This window comes from Anolis sagrei, chromosome 1 (genome assembly GCF_037176765.1).
Source record: "Anolis sagrei isolate rAnoSag1 chromosome 1, rAnoSag1.mat, whole genome shotgun sequence".
Classification (NCBI taxonomy): Eukaryota; Metazoa; Chordata; class Lepidosauria; order Squamata; family Dactyloidae; genus Anolis; species Anolis sagrei.
Window position 1 is genome coordinate 267245265 of NC_090021.1, and position 21978 is coordinate 267267242.

Genomic DNA, 21978 nt, shown 5'->3' on the forward strand with positions numbered 1-21978 from the left:
TATACATTTAATAAACAATCCTGAATATTTGAAAACAGTGGGAAATGCACATATATGAATACAACGTTGTCTAAAATTAAAGGGAAATATATGCAATAGAAATGCAATCATTCTTGCCACTAATAGAACAACACCCAGAATGGTTATGAAGAGCTGTAAACAGTAAAATGATTTATTTTTGTCGAGTTGCTTTCTAAGATTAGTGCAGCATGTATCTGGAACTTTTGACCATGGCTGACAAAATGCTGGAGGGCTGAATCACTTAGGGAATCAAGTTAACTATGATATATACATATGTCAACCTCATGTATAAGTTGAGGGCAGGTTGAGGGGCTGGAATGATGGATTTTGATATGACCCATGAAACGTCAAATGTCATTCCATAGTGAGTGGTAAGCAGTGCTGCTTTAGGAGGCTAAATGTCCCTATCCACTGCCATTTTCCTAACCAGGCATTTGACTCTATGCAGAGAATGAGGCTCTTCCTTTCTTGATAAAAGCTAACCTCTGATGTTAACTCTGTTTAAAAAAAAGAAGAAAAAAAGAAAATAAGGACCTGCCCCTTTCTTTGAGTAGAGTGGCAAAAGGTAAGAGCTTAGTTTATCAAGGGCTATACATGTCCCTCTGTGGTTGAGTGAGGAGCATGTGTAGTCGTGGACCTCAAGTAGTGGCCTGCTCTGGTATTAACAAGAAGAATGTCCAGAAAAGGTAATGTAGCTATGCATGTATTTATTTGGATAACCAGTTATCTTGGTTTTCTTTTTAATGTATAAAAAAGTATTCTGAGTCTCATTTTTTAATATAAAAATGGCTCACCACATGGCTCACTAGGAGCTGCATGGCTATGAGACCAAAATCCCAAAATTGACTGGAAAACTGAGACTTTTGTTTTCTATGATGGGGTCTATAGTACTCCTAAGGAAGAGTGGCAACCCACTAGGGTTGAAGAGGCAGGATTAAATGTGCCTGCACCTGATGGAGAGCCTTTAGAGACAATATCGGGACTTTGCAGATGTTTTTAGTGAACAAGAAATAAACTAATTGCTACCCCATAGGAAAACAGACTGCACCATAGAATTAGTTCTGAATGCAGAGTTGCTGAGCCACAAACTATATGCGATGTCACAACCAGAACGAGAGGCCCAAAGAAAATTTATTGACACTAACCTGTCTTGAGGGTTTATTGAACCAGCTCACTCTCCTATGGCAGCCCCATTCTTTTCCGGCCTAAGCGTAATGGCACGCTTCAGTTATGAACCGATTACCAGGGCCTTAATGCAATTTGTACTTCAAACAAATATCCTCTACAACTGATTAAATATATGGCGATCATTTGGGAAAGGCCAAATATTTCACCAAATCGGACATCTGGAGGACGTACTATAAAACTCGCATGAAGGTGGGAAATGAATGGAAAACATTATTTAATTGTCTTCTGGGTTCATTTCCGTATAAAATAATACCTTATGGTCTAAAAGGCGGTCTGAGAGAGTTTATGCAATACATAAACAAAATCTTTCTATCATGGCTATATAAAGGGGTTTTGATTTACTTAGATGACATCTTGATCTATTCGACCTCCCTGCAAGAACATATAAAATTGAATTAAATAGTCATTTTTAAAACCAGCAGAATTATATAATTCATCATTTAATTTTGATTGTTTTTCAGTTGCTGTTAGAGCATTTGGAATGCCTTGTTTCCCGACATGAACGGTCTCTTAGAATGACTGTAGTAAAGAGACAAGCTCAGTCTCCAGCAGGTGTTTCTAGTGAAGTTGAAGTTCTCAAAGCACTAAAGTCCCTTTTTGAACATCATAAAGCCCTTGATGAAAAGGTAATGAAAGATGAGTTTTGAAGTCACTTACTGTTTGTGAAATGTTTATTAATGCTTGGGATGATTCAGTTTAAGAGCATTAGTCAAAATCAGTAATCCTAAAGTACTTGAGGTATTAATTAAAGGGGGAAAATAGCTTGAGAGTACAGACTAGTTAGGCATCAATGCAAATTAGATTGCTTGATAAATCAAATGTTTTGAATAGGAGCTGACCAGTGCATTTGGTTTCTGTGAGATTTCTGTTAGTAAAATCAGGAGAGTAACAGAAAAAGATTTGCTTATGTCTGTTCAGTTAAAATTGTATAGCTCTGGTACTTCTCCAGTGTATAGAACAATGTCATGGTGATTATTAAATTGGAAGGTAACATACTTTTAAGTCTACCCTTCTGATTTCTTTTTCATGCATTTAGTTCATCCATTCATTACTGTTTCACTCCATTCTGCTATAGCTTGGCTTTTAGTTTGCACTGTTTTCCTTTTCATAGCATCACATATAGAGGGAAAGATGCAAGAGAGGAAAACCACATTTGAATTGTAATATAGAAAGCATTTGAGGAACAGAGCCAGGGAAAGAAAGAACTGCTTAGTCTGGGAGCCTAGGGCTGCTAAAAGCACATGATGAATGGCTTGGGAAGGATTTCTCCTGAATTTGTATGTCACAGAATGAGTCATCTAGTAATTCTTGACCCTGTTGCTGTGCGTAAGACCTTTTGATTGGTAAATGTAAGAGCAGTAGCATAGATAAAAAGCAGAGAGCTATTTTTAATCTTTGTTTCAAAATTCTATGTATTTTAAATGGTTTTAATACTGTTTTAATCTCAACTTTTGTATGTTTTTAATATATGTGTTATTATAGCTTTGTGCCTTTTGTAAGCTTTAGTGAATTCCACTCTGGGAGGAAGGCAGAACATGATGGATGAATGGTTTTGATCCTGTGTTCTCTCCCATGAATTAAATAGCCTTCCAATGGTGGAATGAACACCAATCAGAAGATTACACCCCCCCCCCCCAAGTAGACAGGATTGACATAACTTTCATGGATTTTCTCTTCTCTCTGCATCCCTGTCTCTCCCCCCTCCACTATCTTAAGGGGTTCCCCAGTACTGTGGAGCAGCTTTCCAGGGCTGCTGTTGTAGAAGGACTAAACTTGCTTCTTCTGGTTGTTCGTTGGAAGAAACATAGAACAGGTCTGATGGGAGCATTTTCTCTCCAATAGATGTTAGGATCAGATCCACTGTATAGGATTGAGCAAAAAAAAATTCCAGTTGATATAGGACATGACACTTTAATCCATGGGAGATTTTTTCTGACTTAACAGGAGAAGAGACCATCATTCCCTTGAGGTCCATTATGACACCAACTCCTGTGTCCCTTTTCTAAACCCAGTTGATTTTAACTAACTTCAACCTTTCATTTTCAAATATTTTATAATTTTTTAAAGTTCCAAAATATCTGCTAAACAAAAATGTTCAGGTCAACACAAGTTAAGCAGGATTGGAACTGGTTAATATTTGAATGAGAGACCACCAGGAAATAGCAGGTTGTTGTTGTTGTTGTTATAAAAATAGTAACAACTTTATTCTTGTATCCCACCATCATCTCCCTGAAGGAACTCAGGGCGGCTTATAGACAGCACAAAGTGCCTAAAAACCAACATAAAAGTGAACACAATATAAAATACAACAAAATAAAACACATGCACATATAAAAACAGGTTATCTCTATCTAGGGCTAGGAAATCATCCTCCCTGAAACCCTAGAGAACTGCTGCCTGTCTGAGTTGACAGTACTTGGCTAGATAGACTAATAGTTTAACTCAGTATAATGATTCACTATAAAACAGCTAGGTTCTTCTTTAATCAAGAAATGGTGTCATATTTATATTTTCAAGTTCTTGTTTGTAGAAATTTCTGAACAGTTAGCTTTTAATTAAGAAATTTTGCTTGATATAAGCATAATATATTTAACCTTGCTACCTAAAATATGCTGTAGTAACATACAGCATATTTGCTGCTGCATGATTTCCATGGGTTGGATTCTAAAAACTAAGTGGAAACCTGCTCATTACTTCTCACTGTCTTACTGTCTTACTTCTCAGTCCTCTCCTTTGGGTACAATTCTCTGTCCTTCCTAGGATACAATCTGTAGATACAGTAATCCATCAGAGTAACACTGTGCATGTAGAATTGTGAAAATAAAAAACTTTCTATGTTATCAGAAATGGCTCCTGCTTTGACTTATGTTTCATTGGATCAAAATGCGTATGGTTAAAATGTTTTCCTAGGTAACAAAAAGACCCAGTTATTCATTGTGTTTTACTACTAATGAATTAGTGTCCATGACTAATCAGGAAATATAAAATAAGAATCTAAATAATTTAAATCACCCTTCTATACCATGTGGGCTTTTATTTTACAGCAATCATTTCCCATTTATTGTCTGCAAGAAATACATTCTAGCATGTTAGTAATGCTAGCAGAATTCCATTGTGTTCATATTTTTACTTTATCTTTTAGGTAAGGGAAAGATTACGAGTAGCACTTGAACGATGTAGTTTGTTGGAAGAAGAACTCGGTACTACACACAAGGAGGTACGTAATTTCCGTAAAACAGAAATCAGTGTGTTAATTCTTACTTGTTCCTTCACTTTCCTGGAGTCTCTTACAGGGAGCCATGCAACTGTTGTGGAAACAGGGGGGCTATCTTCAAAATCATGAAAGCCTTTGTGACCTTCCTTGATCTTACCCAGAATGCTATGGATAGTAACACAGACTAAATTTATCCTGGGAATTTTTCAGTATATCAAAGGGTTTTCAACAGCAAATATAGAATTACAGAATTTCAGCAATGTATTATTGTGAGCAAGAACCATTGCAGAATTTACATAATATAGTTACAGAAACAGAAGTAGATAAAATATATTTATAAAATGTGTATAATATAATTGTAAAATTGGAAGGACTACAGGTCCCTCTGATAAAATCTCTTCTCAGTACAGGAATCCACTCTTAGACATCCCAACATAATTAAAACAAAAAAACTCATCACACTCAATGCTAATATATTCCACTGTCAGATGGCTCCTATCAGAAAATTATTTCCTGTAATCCAAGTCCTGTCTTGAAAACTATGTTTGGTAAAACCAGGTGTGTCTATATCGTTGATACAGTTGGGGGGGGGGAGTATTTAGTCAAATATCAATTGTACAAGTTCGCCCACTAAAAAAGATGAGAGAGGCCTGTAATTGACAACATGGGTAGACCTCAACTATGAGAGACAACATGAGAAAACAGATCCAGAAAATCACATTGTCTGATTTTTAAAGAATTTATTTGCAAATTATGGTGGAAAATAAGTATTTGGTCACCTACAACCAAGCAAGATTTCTGGGTCTCACAGAAAGGCTTCTCTGTCCTCCACTCATTACCTGTAGTAATGGCACCTATTTGGACTTGTTATCAGTATAAAGCCTCAAGCAGTCACACTCCAAACGCCAATATGGTGAAGGCCAAAGAGCTGTTGAAGGACACCAGAAAATTTTTTTCACCCTGCACCAGACTGAGAAGATTGAATCTGCAATAGGCAAGCAGCTTGGTGTGAAGAAATCAACTGTGGGAACAGTAAACAGGTCGAAATGATCACAAGAACGGTGAGCAAAAATCCCAGAACCACATGGGGGTAACCTAGTGAATGACCGGCAGAGAGCTGGGACCAACGTAACAAAGGCTACTACCATCGGTAACACACTACGCTGCCAGGAACTAAGATCCTGCAGTGCCAGATTTGTCCCCCTGCTTAAGCCAGTACATGTCTGGGGCCGACTGAAGTTTGCTGGAGAGCATTTGGATGATCCAGAAGAGTATTAGGAGAATGTCATATGGTCAGATGAAACCAAAGTAGAACTGTTTGGCAGAAACACAACTCGTCGTGTTTGGAGGAGAAAGAATGCTGAGTTGCATCCAAAGAACACCATACCTACTGTGAAGCATGGGGGTGGCAACATCATGCTTTGGGGCTGTTACTCTGCAAAGGGACCAGGGCAACTGATCCCTATACATGAAAGAATTAATGGGGCCATGTATTGTGAGATTTTGAGTGCAAACCTCCTTCCATCAGCAAGGGCACTGAAGATTAAATGTGGCTGGGTTTTTCAGTATAACAATGGTCCCAAGCACATGACCAAGGCAATGAAGGAGTGGCTTCGTAAGAAGCATTTCAAGGTCCTGGAGTGGTCTAGCCAGTCTCCAGATCCCAACCTAATAGAAAACATTTGGAGGAAGTTGAAAGTACATGTTGCCCAGCAACGGCCCCAAAAATAACTGCTCTTAAGGAAATCTGCATGGAGGAATGGGCCAACATACCAGCAACAGTGTTTGCCAACCTTGTGAGGACTTACAGAAAATGTTTGACCTCTGTCATTGCCAATAAGGGGTACATATTCCGGCATGTAAGACGACTGGGCGTATAAGATGACCCCCAACTTTTCCAGTTAAAATATAGAGTTTGGGATATACTCACTGTATAAGACTACCCCTCTTCCAACACACACCAAATAAAATTTTTAAAGCATCAGATTTGATTTCAATATTGTAATTTTCCTATTACTGTACCTCCTTCTCTAACTCTCAGATCTCGCACATGTGCACCTGCACCACTTTACTGCAGTCTTCAGGAGCGAGATCTGAGAGGCAGAGGAGGAGGTACGGTAATAGGATACAAGGGCGGGCCAGACAAGTAAAAGAGTTGTGATTTTCTGGGCCCAGAGTCACTCCTATCTCTTTTTTTCCATACCCCGGGCCCCGGACACCTGCAGCTTGCTCCGCCCTTCACTTACACCTTCCCGGTGAGGCGCCCCTTCACCTCACCATTGGGACCGCATTAAGTCCACAAATCCTGATGAATGGATTTTCTTCTACCATACTTGTACAGCATTGCCCTTAATGCTTTCATACAGTTGCTGCATACGGCAGGGACGTGGCCACTGCAATTTTTGAGCTACCCCACAAAATGCAGCAACCACAGATTATCCAATCCCGATTGGAAGTTTCCGAACCCGCTGTATAAGACGACTCCCGGTGTATAAGACTACTCCCCCATATAAGACAACTCCCATGTATAAGGCTATTCCAGTGTATAAGATGACCCTCACGTATAAGACGACTCCCGCGTATAAGACGACTCCTGACTTTTGAGAAGATTTTCTTGGGTTAAAAAGTAGTCTTATACGCCAGAATATATGGTATATAACAAAGTATTGAGATGAACTTTTGTTATGGACCAAATCCTTATTTTCCACCATGATTTGCAAATAAATTAGTTAAAAACCAGACAATGTGATTTTCTGGATGTGTTTTCTCATGGTGTCTCTCATAGTTGAGGTTTACCTATGATGTCAATTACAGGCCTCTCTCGTGTTTTTAAGTGGGAGAACTTGTACAATTAGTATCTGACTAAGTACTTCTCTCCCCCCCCCCCCCCAAACTGTATGTTGTTGTTGTTAATCGAGTTTTCTTCTTTTTTTAAGGGACAGTATTTCTCAAATATTTATAGAATTTGTGAGACATATTTTGACTGTGGGCAGTTCTATATGAACACTTTATTTTAGGCCAATTCAGAGTGTTGAATTCCAGATCAGCCCCTAGGTGATTTTTACTGCCTGTCCTCACATTGATGTAGAGGTGGGAAGGAGTCCTCATCATCCCCATCTTGTTCCGGTGGCCATTGAATGTGACATGGATGTCAGCCAGGGGCACAGGGGAGGAGAGGGAGGAGAAGAGGAATTGCCCTTACCTTCCCCTCATCTTCCCCTCTCCTTCTCCAATCACCCTTGTGTCCTGGCTGATGCCACTCCATGTAATGAGTGATAAACAAATGAGTATGTGGAGGGGAACAGTAAGTGCCATCCATGTCACCTAAGCCTGAGAATATGGGATGGCCATGTAAATAGTTGTGGCCAGTTCTGTTACTGAACTTATTTAACAGTTTACACGGGCCCAAAGTTGTGGTTTGATCCAGATTCTCAGCAAAAATGCAAAGCAATCCACAACACAATTCAAGGCCATATTAACCCAAATCTGCTCAATGTGCCATGCAGCCGCCACAAATTTGATTCATGCACACACAGAGAGAGAGAGAGAGAGGGATAAAAAGTCAATTTAGATATGTCATAAATTTTTATTTAACTAGATTATAGAATTTGATTTAAATTTGGTTTTAAAATTGAATTAAAATACCATATTTATTTATTTATTTACAGTATTTGTATACCGCTTTTCTCACCCCAAGGGGGACTCAGTCACATTGTCTTATTTCTTCATTCAAGAACACCACTTTTCTAATTCTGGAAATATTGTTATTAAAGATCCCTTTTGTGATCAGAATTAATATCCTTTATCATGATTACAGATGTTTTATTTTAATTTTTTTTCTAGTTGATGATTTTGAAAGAACAGAACAATCAGAAAAGAACACAGGCTGATGGGATGCCTGATATTAATCATGACCAGGAAAACACACCTAGCACTAATGGAAAGGTAAATATAAAACCTGTTTTTGTAAGGTGTAATAATCACTTGTGGAATAAATCTGTATCTAGTTAAATTTTGGTGGCTTACGTGCCTCCAGCATGTTGTGAGGAAGTAACAAGTGCAAAATATGACATTGAATGCTATCTTCTTGATTACTTGATTAAAGTTACCCACTTTATTTAGGGTACTGGGTAATATGAAAAACACTGTTTTCAGATAAACATAGAGCAATTTAGATTAACCATTTCCTCAGTTTTGGGAAGTTAGAAACCCACTTCAAACTGAATCTTTTCCTCTTAAAGTGATAAGCAAACAGACCCTTACTTGTGACCTCCTTCTCATTGGAATCATGATGGCTGAATATGAAAAATTATGACAGACTATCTAATGATATTCTTTTGCTCCCCATAGAGATCTTCTAATGGATCACTGAGCCATGATGAAGACCTTGCTAAAGTAATAGAACTTCAAGATGTCATAGACAAACAAACAAAAGAGCAAGCCCAAATGAAAGAACGGATCACTGCCCTTTCTAACAGAGTAGCAGAACTGGAAGAAGATCTTGACACTGCTAGAAAAGATCTAATAAAATCTGAAGAAATGAATACAAAGTTGCAAAGAGATGTACGAGAGGTGAGAAACTTTTCTTAAAAAATACTATATTTCATCACATAATAGTCACACTTTTTTGCCCCATTTTTGAGGGGTAATTATGGGCAGGCACTGATGGGCAAGGCCTACATGGTCTCCTTTAGCTTTTGGCCAACAGCCGAAGAAGGCCACATAGACCTTGCCCACCTACATGCAGCAGTGGGTGGGACCTATGGACCAAAATAGGCCCTGTATCTCTCCCAGTAGCTCTCTGGAGGCCAGAGCTAGAAAGCCTCCCTCAGCTTCCGACAGCCAAGGGAAGCCTCCCAGCTCTTATGCCTACACCAGCCTGCACACTTGCCACTTGGAACCACAGGGGAAGGGGAAGGCTCGTGCATAGGGGTGCAGCTATTATTTGATAAATCTTTGGGGACCCTAACCGAGATCCCAAAACAGGGGTGTGGCTGTTATGCAATGGCAACTATTATGTGATGAAATACGGTATCTTAAATTCAATGTCCATAATTGTTTTTGCCTCAAGGAATAAATTATTTGTGGTTTGAATAAAGGCTTGAACTATTTTGTTCCTAGAACATTTTCATCAACTATTCTAATAAGCTTTCAAATGTAACTTAATCATTGTTGGAATTCTAATGGAAATTTCTGGTTGTTTGGTGTGGGGGTTTTTTTTAGTTACTATATGAATTTGTTTCATTATTTAGTGCCCGTTTATTAACTTGATGAGTCTATATTTCAAATCTAATCATTTTTATTAATTTCATAGTAAGCCAAATCAAAAATATAATTGTTGATTTCTTAGAAGTGGACATGCAGTTCTTCCTATGAATGTGGCTAAAGTTGTCCCAATCCAGGGGGTTTATTTATTACTAGAACTTCTGAATACTTTTCTTTGAACAGTTTAAGTTCTTGTCTCAACCACTTTGGAAACTTTCCTTATTGCAACAGATATTCACACTGATTTAAAAATCCTGAAAATAAAGGATGTCAAAAACAAATAGTTGTGTAATTACCAACACATGCTTTGCTAAGATATAATCTTTCTGAGCATCCTAACATGAATAGAGCCATGTATGCAGTCAGAAAACTGAGTTGAATCAGACATGTATTAGAGCAATGCAGAGCAGCATCAGTCTATGAATCACCACTTTGAGTTGCACTAGACTAGAGGATATTTGGAAGTCTACTGAAAATATTGTTCTATAGGGTAACTCAGAGCAGATTTTTTTGTAGTCATAGGTCTATTACACTGACATATGAAAAAGAAAATGACAGTTTAATAGGCAGTAGAGAGTGGTTTGCAAATACATTACTCCCATCTGTTATGCAAGTCAATCTGGGTGCCACAGTGATATGGACTTTATAAGTTCTTCCTGGCTGTGCTGTCGCATGCTGGGCCTGAAATAATGTCTGTCTACAGGACGTGCTCTCTGTATGCCCAACGGGACGCCGGGGTGCCTCAGCTGAAGGGCCCTTTAGATTTTCCAACACAGAGTTCAATTGAGGCTCGAGATAAGTTCAACAAAGTTCTTTATTTGGGCTTAAATCTTCAAACAAATGAATTAAACACTTTATAACCTTGGAAAACCAGTAGCTTCCTCAGTCTGCCAACAAGGGGCAGGCAACTGGTGGTAAACTGTTCCTTTATTCGTTAGGGAAATCCTTTGACCCCTCCCTGGGCAATCTCTCTTTACCTTGCTGGCGTGAGGCCCCTACTCCCGGCTCCAAGCTGCTTTATGGATAGCCCGAGTGATCCCTTATCAGGCAAGGTTCCTGTAGATATGCCAAGCTGAAAGGTGTCCTTTAGTTTCTCCACAAAGGCTGTAGGAACTATTTCTTTACTCCCCAGCAGAGCTGTGGATCTATTTCTTTAACCCCCAGCAAAACCTGTGGATCCTTTCCTTTTTTTCCCCCCAGCAAAGCTGCAGAACTGTCCTGTTGCTCCAGCAAAGGCTATGCTGTATTCCCCAGCAAAAGCTGTGGAACCTTTCCTTCCCCCCCCCCCCCCCAGCAAAGCTGTGAGAAATGAAACCTTTGTGCAGGTGGGAGAGAGAGACCCACACGTCCTTCTGTTAGGCTTCCAACAGTGAGACTGAACAAAGTCCTCCTTTCCCTCCAAAACCCTGGGAAAAGGGGTGGGTCTAAAGATTCTACCGATGATAGACAGGCTGCTGTCCCTATGACTGCAACCTGGGGAAGCTACCTGATTGCAAAAAGCATGACTTAAATAGATTCATGCAAACTAGCAGTGCAAGAAAAGGAATTCAAATCTCCTGGCAATGCCGTTCCAGCACACTGGCTTATAAAGGAATGCAGGAAGTACTGGCCAAATAGGTAAAGATAATGATTCCATCTTGCCTAAAGGGAGGCATTAGTGAGTGAGTACTTTGTCATTTGAGACTTCTGACCAATTTTCTTTATTCCGTTCCTAGGCAACATGATGATGCCTTAGTCATGAGTAAGGTAGAATGTTTAAATCAATTTCAGCCTGGCTTCAAGCCTTGTAGTAGAAGACCTGCTTTGGTCATCTTGCTGGACAATCTGTGTTTATTTTATTTATTTATTTAGTACACTTGTATACCGCTAATATCTCAGCCTAAAACGGCGACTCATTGCGGTTTACAACATTTAAAAACAACAATAATTCCGATTAAAAATATAAAACACATACATATACAATACACAGTATTGGGCCACCAATACAGACCAATGCATCTCTTAATTAAAATCATAATCCAATTTCGTTGTCTATGATTGCCAGTCCTTGATCAAAAACTTCATCGCATCGGATTAGCCGAATGCTTGCTGAAACATCCATGTTTTCAGTTTTTTCCGAAATGCCATCAGCGAGGTGGCTGATCTTATCTCTATAGGGAGGGCATTCCAAAGCCGCGGGGCCACCACAGAAAAGGCCCTGTCTCTCGTTCCCGCGAGCCGCACCTGTGAAGCAGGCGGGATGGAGAGAAGGGCCTCTCCCGAAGATCTTAGGGTCCTGGTGGGCTGATAGGCCGAGATACGTTCGGATAGATATGTAGGGCCAGAACCGTTTAGGGCTTTAAAGGCCAAAGCCAGCACTTTGAATTGGGCCCGGTAGCTAATCGGTAGCCAGTGGAGCTGGTACAGCAGAGGAGTTGTATGCTCCCTGCGCCCTGCTCCTGTTAATACCATGGCTGCCGCCCGTTGGACTAGTTGGAGCTTCCGGGCCGTCTTCAAAGGCAACCCCACGTAGAGAGCGTTGCAGTAGTCAAGGCGGGATGTAACCAGAGCGTGGACTACCGTGGCCAAGTCAGACTTCCCAAGGTACGGTCGCAGTTGGCGCACGAGTCTTAACTGTGCGAATGCTCCCCTGGTCACCGCCGAAACCTGGGGATCCAGGCTCAGCGATGAGTCCAGGATCACACCCAAACTGCGAACCTGTGTCTTCAGGGGGAGTGCGACCCCGTCTAACACAGGCTGTAACCCTATACCCTGTTCGGCCCTGCGACTGACCAGGAGTACCTCTGTCTTGTCTGGATTCAATTTCAATTTGTTCGCCCCCATCCAGACCGTCACAGCGGCCAAGCACCGGTTCAGGACCTCGACAGCCTCCTTAGTAGCAGGTGGGAAGGAGTGACAGAGTTGGACATCATCTGCGTACAGATGACACCGTGTTGGGAATGGAACTCTGAAGCATGTTGCTTCTGGCTTTATTGGACCTGAGGGCTGTATCCTGCCCATCCCCTGTGTTCAGAGTGCTTGGAATTATGCCCTACATAACTTGGAAACATTATCTGATAGGAGTCTTTCAGGGTTGGAAGTCCTGTCATCCTAGGAGGTGTTTTTGGTAGGACCATGAGATATAGCTTCCTTGGTGGTTGCTTCTTGACTGTTGTTTTGAGGAAAGGGGATTGTGCCCCTTCTGGCAGACAAATGCTTTTTTAAATAAAAAATAGTAAGTGAGCTGGTTTGTTTTTGAAGAAAGTTTAAACTGTTTAGCTCTGGCAATGTTTTGGCTTTTTATGTATTTATTTTGTTCTGTCTTCAGTTAAAAAGAAAACGTGGTCTATATTATTAGTCTGCTTGGGTGCCTTTTGGAGAGAGGCACGAGATAGTTTAAAAATATATTGCATGTGAAGTAACTGGAAGGGTGGTTATAATAAATTACCTTGTCAGATGATATTTTGATTGCTCTTAAGAGGCGTTCAACATATGCAACTCAGAGAAAATGTTTAAGACCTTGGACCTATGTATTGGAAATTTTAAAATTATTCTGGCATTTTTTACAACTTAGGCAATGGCTCAAAAAGAAGATATGGAAGAGCGAATCACAACTCTTGAAAAACGCTACCTCGCTGCACAACGTGAAGCTACGTCTGTACATGACCTCAACGATAAACTTGAAAATGAAATTGCTAATAAAGATTCATTACATCGACAGGTAGAACTTGTTACTTAAATCAATAGTATGACACTTCCTCAAGCTATGATAGTGCTCTGTTTGTTGATGTAGATGCTCTCCAGTATTTATTAACTCAGTGTAGACTGTGTCTTTTCTTAAGATCTTTGGATACAGAATATGATGGAAATATTTTAATAAATAACATGCTAAGTATATTTGATACGAAGGAGAATATCAAGTATCATGCAGTTGAGCACCTAGCAGGTCAGTCATACCATCAGAATAGTAGATAGTATTCAATAGTATACCTTTTTTATAATAGGAGAAGGCTGCTTGCATAATAGCCCTTTTCCATCTGCTGCTCCCTTTCAGTGGAAGGAAACACCTCTCCTGTGATTGAGGAACCCTTAGTAATGGCTTGAGATATAAATGTTAATTATTTCCTTATGTAACTAGTTATACAAGTTGAACATCCCTTATCCAGAATTCCAAAATCCAAAATACTTCAAAACCTAAAATTACCCACACAGGTAGTTGAGATAGTGACAAAATTATATAAAATAATGTGTAGAATTACCTTCGGGCTATGCCTATAAAGATGCAATTCAAACATCAATGATTTTTTGTTAGACTTGGCTCTCATCTCCAAATTATTTTGTTGTATACATGTGTGCAAATACAAGCACTCTAAAATCTGAAAAAAATCCAAAATACTTCTGGTTCCAAACATTTCAGATGAGGGACGCTCAACTTGCATGTGAGCTAACGTCTCATACTATCATAGAATATCTGTTATACATTATTTCATAGATTAATGTTCTCACAGAACCATTCTCCCTGCTAATGAAGAGAGCTGGAAAAATACCTACAGCAGTAGCTTTAAACAAATATCTTATATTTTTACTTCCAGAGTGAAGATAAGAGTCGGCAGTTACAAGAACGACTGGAACTAGCAGAGCAAAAATTGCAGCAGACTCTGAGGAAAGCTGAGACTCTACCGGAAGTGGAGGCTGAACTTGCTCAGAGAGTTGCAGCGCTTACTAAGGTAAACTTACACTAATGCAGTGCAGCTTGTCCTCAGCTGAAAACATTTCTACTTAGTAATTAATTTCTTCATGTGTCCCTATTCCATCTCCCCACCTCCAGTCAATAAAATAACCTGACATAATGCTGTATTGGTATCTAGAAATCTAGATCTATAATACAACAATTAAAATGATTATGGAGGTTGCTTGTAGGACTCTTTTGTCAGCCCTGGGTATTGCATGATAGATCCTCATTCAGTTCCTCTTGCTTAAATCATAAGTTCAGGCAAAGTATTTATAAATGGCTTCTGATTGTCTTGTACATAGTGTTTGTTTCCTATTAGCTTTGGTAGCCAATCTTCTGGGGATTCTGTGGCTAAAAATGCCAAACTGTTAGAACATACTCTATGTTGAAAGATGCAAAGTTTTATTTTTCCCTAAATTTTTCATTTGCCACAGCACCAGAACAAGATAGCCTAGAGTGAAATCATTATTTATTTAATGCACAAATCCATCCATTTTCTATGGTGGAGACTAACCATGAAACTTCTTGGAATGTATGAACAAAAACAGCATCCTACATAAAGCATGATATGCTTGGTGCTGATACCTTTTCCAATCCCATTCCTAGGTTTTAATTATTACTATGATTTTGATATGACAGGCTGAAGAAAGACACGGTAACATTGAAGAACGACTGAGGCAGATGGAAGCACAGCTGGAAGAGAAAAACCAGGAACTGCTGAGGGTAAGTTCAGGCAGGGATGACCAGTCCTGTTTGTCCCTCTATTGTCAGACAGATACATTCTTGATAGAGTTTCAGATTGGTAGTGTAAAGTATTGATTGATGTTCCACAGAGAGTTTAATTGGCTATGGGCAAAAAGAAGTAAATATTGGGTGGGGGGTGGGTGGAATATTGGCTTAGAGAGTTTTGTATTATGCACATTTTTACAGGTTAAGTTAGAGGTTGCTGTGGTTTTTAGTTTAAATGTGTTCAGATTCCATCTGGACATTAGGAAGAACTTCCTGACTGTGAGAGCTATTCAACAGTGGAACTGTCTGCCCCGGAATGTGGTGGAGGCTCCTTCTTTGGAGGCCTTTAAACAGAGGCTGGACAGCCATCTGACAGGAGTGCTTTGAATGCGATTTTCCTGCTTATTGACAGGGGGATGAACTAGATGGCCCATGAGGTCTATGATTCTATGTAATTATTGATTTTAACTGATTTTTTAAATACCAATGATATTTTATTCTATTTTAATGTTTATATATTTGTAGATTTCCAGTTGTACTGTAATGCTTCCAACATAAGCCACTTTAAGTCTCCTTGTAGAGAGAAAAAGCAGGGTGATAATTATGACAATAATAATAATAATAATAATAATAATAATAATAATAGCAGCAGCAGCACTTGGAAGCTATACACTGGTGATTTAATGCTGTTCTTTGTTGTACCTTCCCTCCCCACCTCCAAATCTAGGCTCGACAAAGAGAGAAAATGAATGAAGAGCATAATAAACGTTTGTCTGATACTGTCGATAAACTTTTGTCAGAATCCAATGAGAGACTTCAGCTTCACCTTAAAGAAAGAATGGCAGCCTTAGAAGAAAAAGTAATATTGCATGTTATGCTTGTTGTTTGAAATGCAATACAGGATTAAGTAATATGCTTTCTAAAATTACTGATCTTTATTTTAACCAGTATTTACCCATCTGTTAACAGTGAGACAGAGAACAAGCAAAGGAACAATAGAAATAGTGGGAAATCTCTGCACAGAAGTGCTGCGATGCTGCGATCTTTGCTTTATAATGGGCTGAAAAAACTTCAGCCCATTATATGTGTTTATCCTGCACATGAGAAATGTGGTGGCATATGAGAAATGTGGTGCCTCATGTGCAAACAGTGATGAGTCTGAAGTGGAGAGCTACTCTGTATGAGTTGGAATTCTGGAAAATTAGGCTTCCAGTTGTGAGGAAGCATCTCTATGGTAAATAGAAGCTGTCTAGTTCAGACTGTTGCACTCAGTGACGACTAGTTTGCAAAACCATGAACAGAGAGTGGAGTGTTGTATTCCCCTCATCATGTACTAACTAAACATGCTCAAATGGAGATTGAATACTGTTTATATTAAACAGTTGATTGAGTTTGCTGCCTTCTGCTGTTGTTAAAGTATGAATTTTTGTTGCTATTTTTCTGTGGTGTTTCATATAAAATATTTTATTGTAAACCACCTTGAGATCCAATTATGAAAATTGGCATATACATAAAATAATAATAAAGCACAGTGGTGCTTTTTAGAATGATGTAGGTGGTGTTTGTAACCTGTAGTAATGTTTAAATTAAAATGGAAACTCTCCCTTTTCAGTACTAAAAAACAATTGAACTGAATTATTTTCCAGAATGCTCTTCTTCGTGAAGTTGAAAACACCAAGAAACATATCGATGAACTTCAAAATGAAAAGGTATGGATTGAAAATAAAGTCCACCACTTTATGTCACAGCTTTCTTTATATATTTAGATGTGAGAGTGACTAACACTTGACTTTTTAAAGTTTGTATTCATTATCACTATCTTTATGATCTGAGTATATTTGTCATGTGATGTAATGAATAACCAGAAAGATTATTTTACTTCTGTGTATTCAAAGACTTATGATGCAAAGGGAACACATGTCAACCATGCCACAAGAACCTGAAGACCATAAGTACAGAAAAAATATTCAGAACTTTCTTTTTGTTTTCTTATTTAATGATTCCCAGAAAGTTGGTCTCCCTCCCCCCTCCTCTTTTTCCCACAACACTACTGCTGCATTTGGCTATATGGGAGTCACATCTAGCTTCCTGTGTTCAGGATATGTGCTGAACTAGGTTTTTTGAGAATGTATACTTAATACGTGAGTTGGAATATCATAAAAAGAAATATACAGATGAAGAATACTTAAATGACAAGAGTTATATTCCTAAACTTTCATTGTTAGGCACTGGAATTCAGAGTTGCATTATTTTTATGAGTTATCAAATATGAATAATTATGTTTGAAAAAGCATATAATATTTATTTAACTTTGCTCCCTCCCCCTCTACAGGATCAGCTCGTACTAAGCATTGAATCAATGAGGGCTGAAAATGATCAAATGAGGATGAGAGGTCCTTCTCTTCATCATAGGTATGGCTTATTAATGAAAACAGTTTTGTGCTAAGTCACAAAGTAATACTAAGTTATTTTCATTGCCTTCAACTAAATTATCAATACTTGTAATAATATCTCTTACTTGTGCTGAATATGTTGTTTGCTCTTGTTTCAGTCGGCCACATTTGGGTAGTGTTCCAGATTTTAGATTTCCACTCGCATCTTCACCTATAGCTGACAATCAGACAGATTCTTACAGCACTTCCGTTTTAAGGCGTCCACAAAAAGGGCGCTTAGCAGCTCTAAGAGATGAACCTTCAAAGGTAGGACAGCCCTAATAATCACTCTTAAAATATACCTTTTTTTTTTTGCTAGTTTTAAATCTAAAAGAAGCTTTTTGGGTGTTCCATTTCTATGTAGGTCTATATTAAAATGCTGGTTTGATTCAGTTCTTGGTTTATATCCAAGGCTTTTAGGAGTTGCAGAAATACTAGATCAAAAATATGACATAAATTTTATTTTTGTTGAATAAACAAATTTTCCAGGAATAGAAAAAGACATGCTGAGGATGTGGTTTCTTTTTGTATTGAAGTGATTTTATACATTTTGATAGTTTTAATATTTGCATAATATTCTGCTCCTGCCCAACAATATGCTGCCACCTGTCACTCATTTTTCAAATTTGGGAGATTTGATACTTTTTTGAAACAAACTCCAAAATTGTTTTTATTCAAGGCATTTGTTTATCACCTTTTCACCCACCAGGGTCCCAAAAACAATGCACAATTGATAAAACATGGAATAACTGAAAACCACCTAAAACACTTGAAACTCCTCTTTGAAAGTGGTTCATATATTATGTGTGTGCATGTGTTTATGATAAGCCAAGATTCTTCATAATTGTGGTTTTATCCATCCATGTGAATTGTGCCATATTTCCTACAGTATGCTTGAACCTAGAAAAAGGTGCATTAACATAAACAAGATTCTTTAGAAAAAACATTTTCCGAAAATGGTTGCAGTGGTATGTCATACATTTATTAGAATAAGTCAGTTTCTGGTGTATATACTAATGTTGACTGTTTTGGTTTTACTGCATTCGAAAAATTGATGTCTTGCTGGCTTACTACAGGATGTAAGTGAACTTATATTGACTTAATCTTATATATTTTTATTTGAAGATAAATCTGCAATTAAAACTTTGATCATGTATGTTAAATAGGTTCAAACTCTCAATGAGCAAGATTGGGAGCGTGCACAACAAGCAAGTGTTTTGGCAAATGTTGCACATGCATTCGAGAGCGATGCAGATATTTCTGATGGTGAAGACGACAGAGAAACCATATTCAGCTCAGTTGACCTCTTGTCACCTAGTGGTCAGGCTGATGCTCAAACCTTAGCTATGATGCTTCAGGAACAGCTCGATGCAATCAACAAAGAAATTAGGTATCATTCATTTTTTAAAATCAGTAACTTCCAGTTTTATATTCAGAGTTGTTAATTGTAGGCTTGTCTGTTTAACTGTTCTTCAATTTATGCAAGATAGTGGAAGCATGCCATTAATGTACAAAGTATTTTTATTTGTTGTTTTATGTTAAGATATAGATATAGTGGTTACATTTTTTTCAGTTTTCCAGAATCCTAGAATCATGGTTCACTTAATTTGATAATGTCTTTCCACTGTAATAGTGTGGTTTGCTTCATTAGCTTGAGTTGTAATTGCTCTGTGAAGGACCACTCCTTGGAGCATAACTTCCTGTGACCAGAAATTATTTCTGTTTATGGAGCATAAAATTTAGTTGCAGTGTTAAGTTTGCTACGACTTTGCTTTTTGTGAGCATTTGGCCTTCAGAGATGTAGTCAATTGATTTGAATAAAAAATAGTTGGTAGGAAAGTTTATCCTTCTTTAGAAGAATTGGCACCCCAGAGAGAGACCTTTTGACTGGTTTTTGTATCTATATTTGTGGAAGAGAACAACATGCATAGTAAGTACAGATCTAAATGTGAAATTCATCATATGCTGATAATTAAGCTTGTTACCCCTTAATCCTGTTCAGATCAGTTCAACAATTTCACTGAGACTGAAGGATAAATAACTGGCTGTGCATTCAGTGTGCCCAAAACAGTGGGAGATAAAGTTCTATGCTCTGAGTATGGTTCCACACAAATAGCAGGATGTGAAAAGATAAACAGAAGTTCTGTTGGGTTACAATTTAGTCAAAGGAGGAGTCTGATAAGTGACTTGAAATCAGGATCCCGCTGCATCAGAATGATAGGCTCTATGTCTTTGGGTATTATAGAATGACCTTTGATTTACCTACACTAACACTCAATTTCTGCACTTTGCTCTGCATTCCAGGTTCAGGTAAATATAATAAATCAGCCAATGGATTTTAAAAAATCATTTGGATAAGTTATTGAAGCAACAGTAGTATATCAAGGGATATTAATCTTACCTGTAGTAATACAGTATGATGTAATTTTATTAACTTTCATTAAGATTTGTAATGTGGTGCCACCATCTTTAGTAGCAGGTGTGCTTGTGTAAATGAGTTATAATTTTAATCCTTTAGACTGATACAAGAAGAAAAAGAAAATACAGAACAGCGAGCAGAAGAAATTGAAAGCCGTGTTGGTAGTGGAAGTTTAGATAACCTTGGTCGATTTCGGTCAATGAGCTCTATTCCCGCTCCTTTTCCTGGTGGCTCCCTTTCTGGCACTTCTCCACCTGGCAGCGGCCGTTCTACACCACGTCGAATGCCACATAGTCCGGCTCGAGAAGTGGACAGACTAGGTATCATGACACTAGTAAGTATTATTTTTCTTCCTTTTGACAAAAGTCATATATATTTAGTTTTACCCGCATCTTCATCTGTGTTTGGATAATTTTATTTCAGCGTTTAAAAGTTTGGCTGCATACTAGCCCTCTCCCTGTTTACAGATCTTCTCTGCTCCTCTTGGTCTTAAAAAATGGCCCACTAGAGTTTTCTTGTTCATGATCTGAGGAAATGGGGAATTGGAGACTTCGTAGTTTAAATCATGATTAAAACTAGGAAACCTCTAGTTTCCGGTTTTGTCAGAATTAGAGAGCTGTGCTTACCAGTTTTGGAGCAAGCCACTACTCACATGATGAGAGCAACAAAGCTTTAGTGTATGCTCAAATGACTGATGCATATAATGGTTTAATAAGTTCAATTAGCACATGAACTTATTTTCCAGGATTTTTTCTGCAGGTTAGTCATCTATTGCTGTAATACCAAAATTTCGGGGATAGGATGATACCAGTGATTGGCTTTACTTTATCCTTGTACAATACAGAAGGCTTGCGCATAATAAGGGTGAGATCTAGTGGTGGATACTGAGCCAATGGGGCAGGCACCATAATGACCCCCTCCCCACAGATACTCCACAGATATCGTAGAGCATGCTACTCAAACGGATAGTCTGTGGACTAGGCCCAGTCCCTGAGCTGCTGGTCCATTAAAACCTTGTAGTCATATAGAGACCAGTTGCATCCAGTTGGCACAAATATAGTGTCAATCCCAGACACACTGGTGGGTGGGAGAGTTGTTGCTAGTACCCCACATTAAATACTTTAACAAGCAGTACTCTAGAGTTCAGAGCCGCTGTGGAAGCAATGAATGGGAATTACTTGCATGAGTAGATTTATCTTTGCATTGTGTTGGATGGAACCCTACACTTACAGTTGTACTTCAAATTACTTAATTAATATTCAAGGTCCCCGCTATGAAACAAGAGGCTGGCCTTTTGTTACTCATTATATACAGGCAGTCCCCAAGTTACCAACAAGATAGGTTCTGTAGGTTTATTCTTAAGTGTGTATGTGTATGCTTTCATGTGCAACCTATGGATAGCATAGGGAAGGGTTAACACCCCTGTGGTGTTTGTTTTTTGTCTGTGCCCCTGTTCAGAAGATTTAGCTTCACTTTCAGGTCCTGTGATCATTGGATTTTGAAAAATGTGGCTTGTTGTGTAAACAAGAATTTGGTGAGAAAGCTCCAGGGGAGACACCTTTTTCCCATGATAACTTTTTCAGGAGTGAATTTCTTTCACTTCCTGTTGTCTTATCCTCTGTTCTTATCAATGAGTAGTTTGTAAGTCAGGTGTTTGTAACTCGGGGACTGACTGTACTCTGTTTTATAAAGCTCTCAGGTGAGAATGCTTTATTATGTAAAATAATAGTGCCATTGTTTTAGCAGATGAACAAAATGTACATTCAGTTCATATAAAAGTATTTTTTCCATCCCTTGGTTTTTAGAAAAACATAGCCTGATTGGAGCACAATCACTTCGTTTCATGTAAAAATATGTATATTTATAGAAATGCTTATTAGTAGTAAGAACCAAAGCCCTTTAAAAAACCATGAGAAACATACTAGTGCATCAACAAAACATGAATGGACTTTTTATTCCTTAACCTTAGACTCATGGTTAGGGAATTTCCTTTATTACC

General features: G+C 38.5%; 1 protein-coding gene across 8 annotated transcripts in view; it reads left to right on the plus strand.

The window, feature by feature from the left end:
- The window catches only part of PPFIA1 (PTPRF interacting protein alpha 1), a 71867-nt gene that overhangs the window by 28114 nt on the left and 21775 nt on the right, over positions 1-21978 (plus strand). For all 8 annotated transcript variants that reach the window (XM_060765358.2, XM_060765329.2, XM_060765338.2 and 5 more), the window contains exons 4-16: positions 1671-1835; positions 4352-4426; positions 8267-8368; positions 8774-8995; positions 13242-13388; positions 14260-14394; positions 15039-15122; positions 15856-15987; positions 16775-16837; positions 17461-17540; positions 17680-17827; positions 18727-18950; positions 20079-20313. In XM_060765358.2, the coding sequence (XP_060621341.2) occupies positions 1671-1835; positions 4352-4426; positions 8267-8368; positions 8774-8995; positions 13242-13388; positions 14260-14394; positions 15039-15122; positions 15856-15987; positions 16775-16837; positions 17461-17540; positions 17680-17827; positions 18727-18950; positions 20079-20313 (1812 nt within the window). The remainder of the gene's footprint in view (positions 1-1670; positions 1836-4351; positions 4427-8266; positions 8369-8773; positions 8996-13241; positions 13389-14259; positions 14395-15038; positions 15123-15855; positions 15988-16774; positions 16838-17460; positions 17541-17679; positions 17828-18726; positions 18951-20078; positions 20314-21978) is intronic.